The sequence below is a fragment of the Sinocyclocheilus grahami genome, unplaced genomic scaffold (assembly GCF_001515645.1).
Source record: "Sinocyclocheilus grahami isolate Dianchi unplaced genomic scaffold, SAMN03320097.WGS_v1.1 scaffold1111.1, whole genome shotgun sequence".
Taxonomy (NCBI): Eukaryota; Metazoa; Chordata; class Actinopteri; order Cypriniformes; family Cyprinidae; genus Sinocyclocheilus; species Sinocyclocheilus grahami.
In genome coordinates, this window is record NW_015506290.1 from 181533 (window position 1) to 182829 (window position 1297).

General features: G+C 36.9%; 1 protein-coding gene across 1 annotated transcript in view; it reads left to right on the forward strand.

Annotated features, from left to right (window-relative positions):
* LOC107566906 (sodium-coupled neutral amino acid transporter 9-like) overlaps window positions 1-1297 on the forward strand; it is a 19204-nt gene that overhangs the window by 6056 nt on the left and 11851 nt on the right. Inside the window, exon 3 of the mRNA XM_016252474.1 lies at window positions 725-854. Coding sequence (XP_016107960.1) covers window positions 725-854 — 130 coding nt within the window. The remainder of the gene's footprint in view (window positions 1-724; window positions 855-1297) is intronic.

Consider the following 1297-nt stretch of genomic DNA (forward strand, 5'->3'; position numbering starts at 1 on the left):
TTTTAGTAAGATTAAGACCATTGTACCACTTGCCCTGAAACTATTCAAATGAAACCAAACATGACTGTAAATCTTATTTGCATTCATTTAGAACATTATATTCTTGACCAGTTTGAGTGAATGAAAAGATGAAAAGGCACAGATGCATATGTGAGAGAGGTGTTTCCCGCACCACCCCTCTGTGGGGTGTCCTGAAGATGCCAGTGCATTGTTTGCCTCTCAGGAGATCAAAGTATTCTAGTTTCTTTTATCCTTACAGGTCAAAATTATACATTTTTCTTTTATGCCAAAAATCATTAGGATATTAAGTAAAGATCATGTTCCATGAAGATATTTAGTAAATTTCCTACCGTAAATATATCAAAACTTCATTTTTGATTAATAATATGCATTGCTAAGAACTTGGACAATTTGGACAACTTCAAAGGTGATATTTTTTGCACCCTAAGATTCCAGATTTTCATTCAAATATTGTCAGATCCTACCAAACCATACATCAATGGAAAGCTAATTTATTCAGCTTTCAGATTATATATAAATCTCAATTTTAAAAAATGACCTCCATGTGCACAATATTAGAAAATGCAGTAATGCAGAGGTGTCCAGTCCTGTTTCTGGAGCTCTAGCTCTTTGCATGAGGTGAAGTGTTCCTGAAGATCTTAATTAGCTGTTTCAGGTGTGGGGCATATATACAATAATAGTTCTTGTTTGCTTTGTCGTTCAGGCCGTTTCATGTGGAGCCCAGAAACATAGTGGGAGATGATGCTCAGGAGCAGGTGTCCTCTGAAGCTGCGGCTCTGAGCAGCAGAGTTCATTACTACGGCCGTCTGACGGCCTCTTCAGACCGACTGCTGGTGTGCCCGCTCTCTTCATTACACTACACTACAAACTCCACTAAAAGTTTTAAATCTCTGTCTGGATGAACAAACATCAAAATATCTATAGGTGGTTTAGTAGGCTGCTTGTGATTATTTGCGGTAACTACAATCAGCGTGCACGTCAAATTCAAATCGCGTATTTTCAGAAAAATCTGAGAATTCTAAGTGAATATACAAATGCCGTAAAATGCACGTTTGTTTTATTCCAGTGTTTGAGAATGCATAGGCTTTACACTTTTTATAATGTGCACAATGGCAAATATTTTTGTCCACTACATGTTACACATGTTATCAAGTTAATGCCACAGAGATAAGCTATTAATATTTAATACTGTGCGATCACATTAGCTACATTTTATGGCAGAAACTTTGTGGGGAAAATTAAAGCAATAAGCCATAAGAAGCCGTGGTTTACAGTG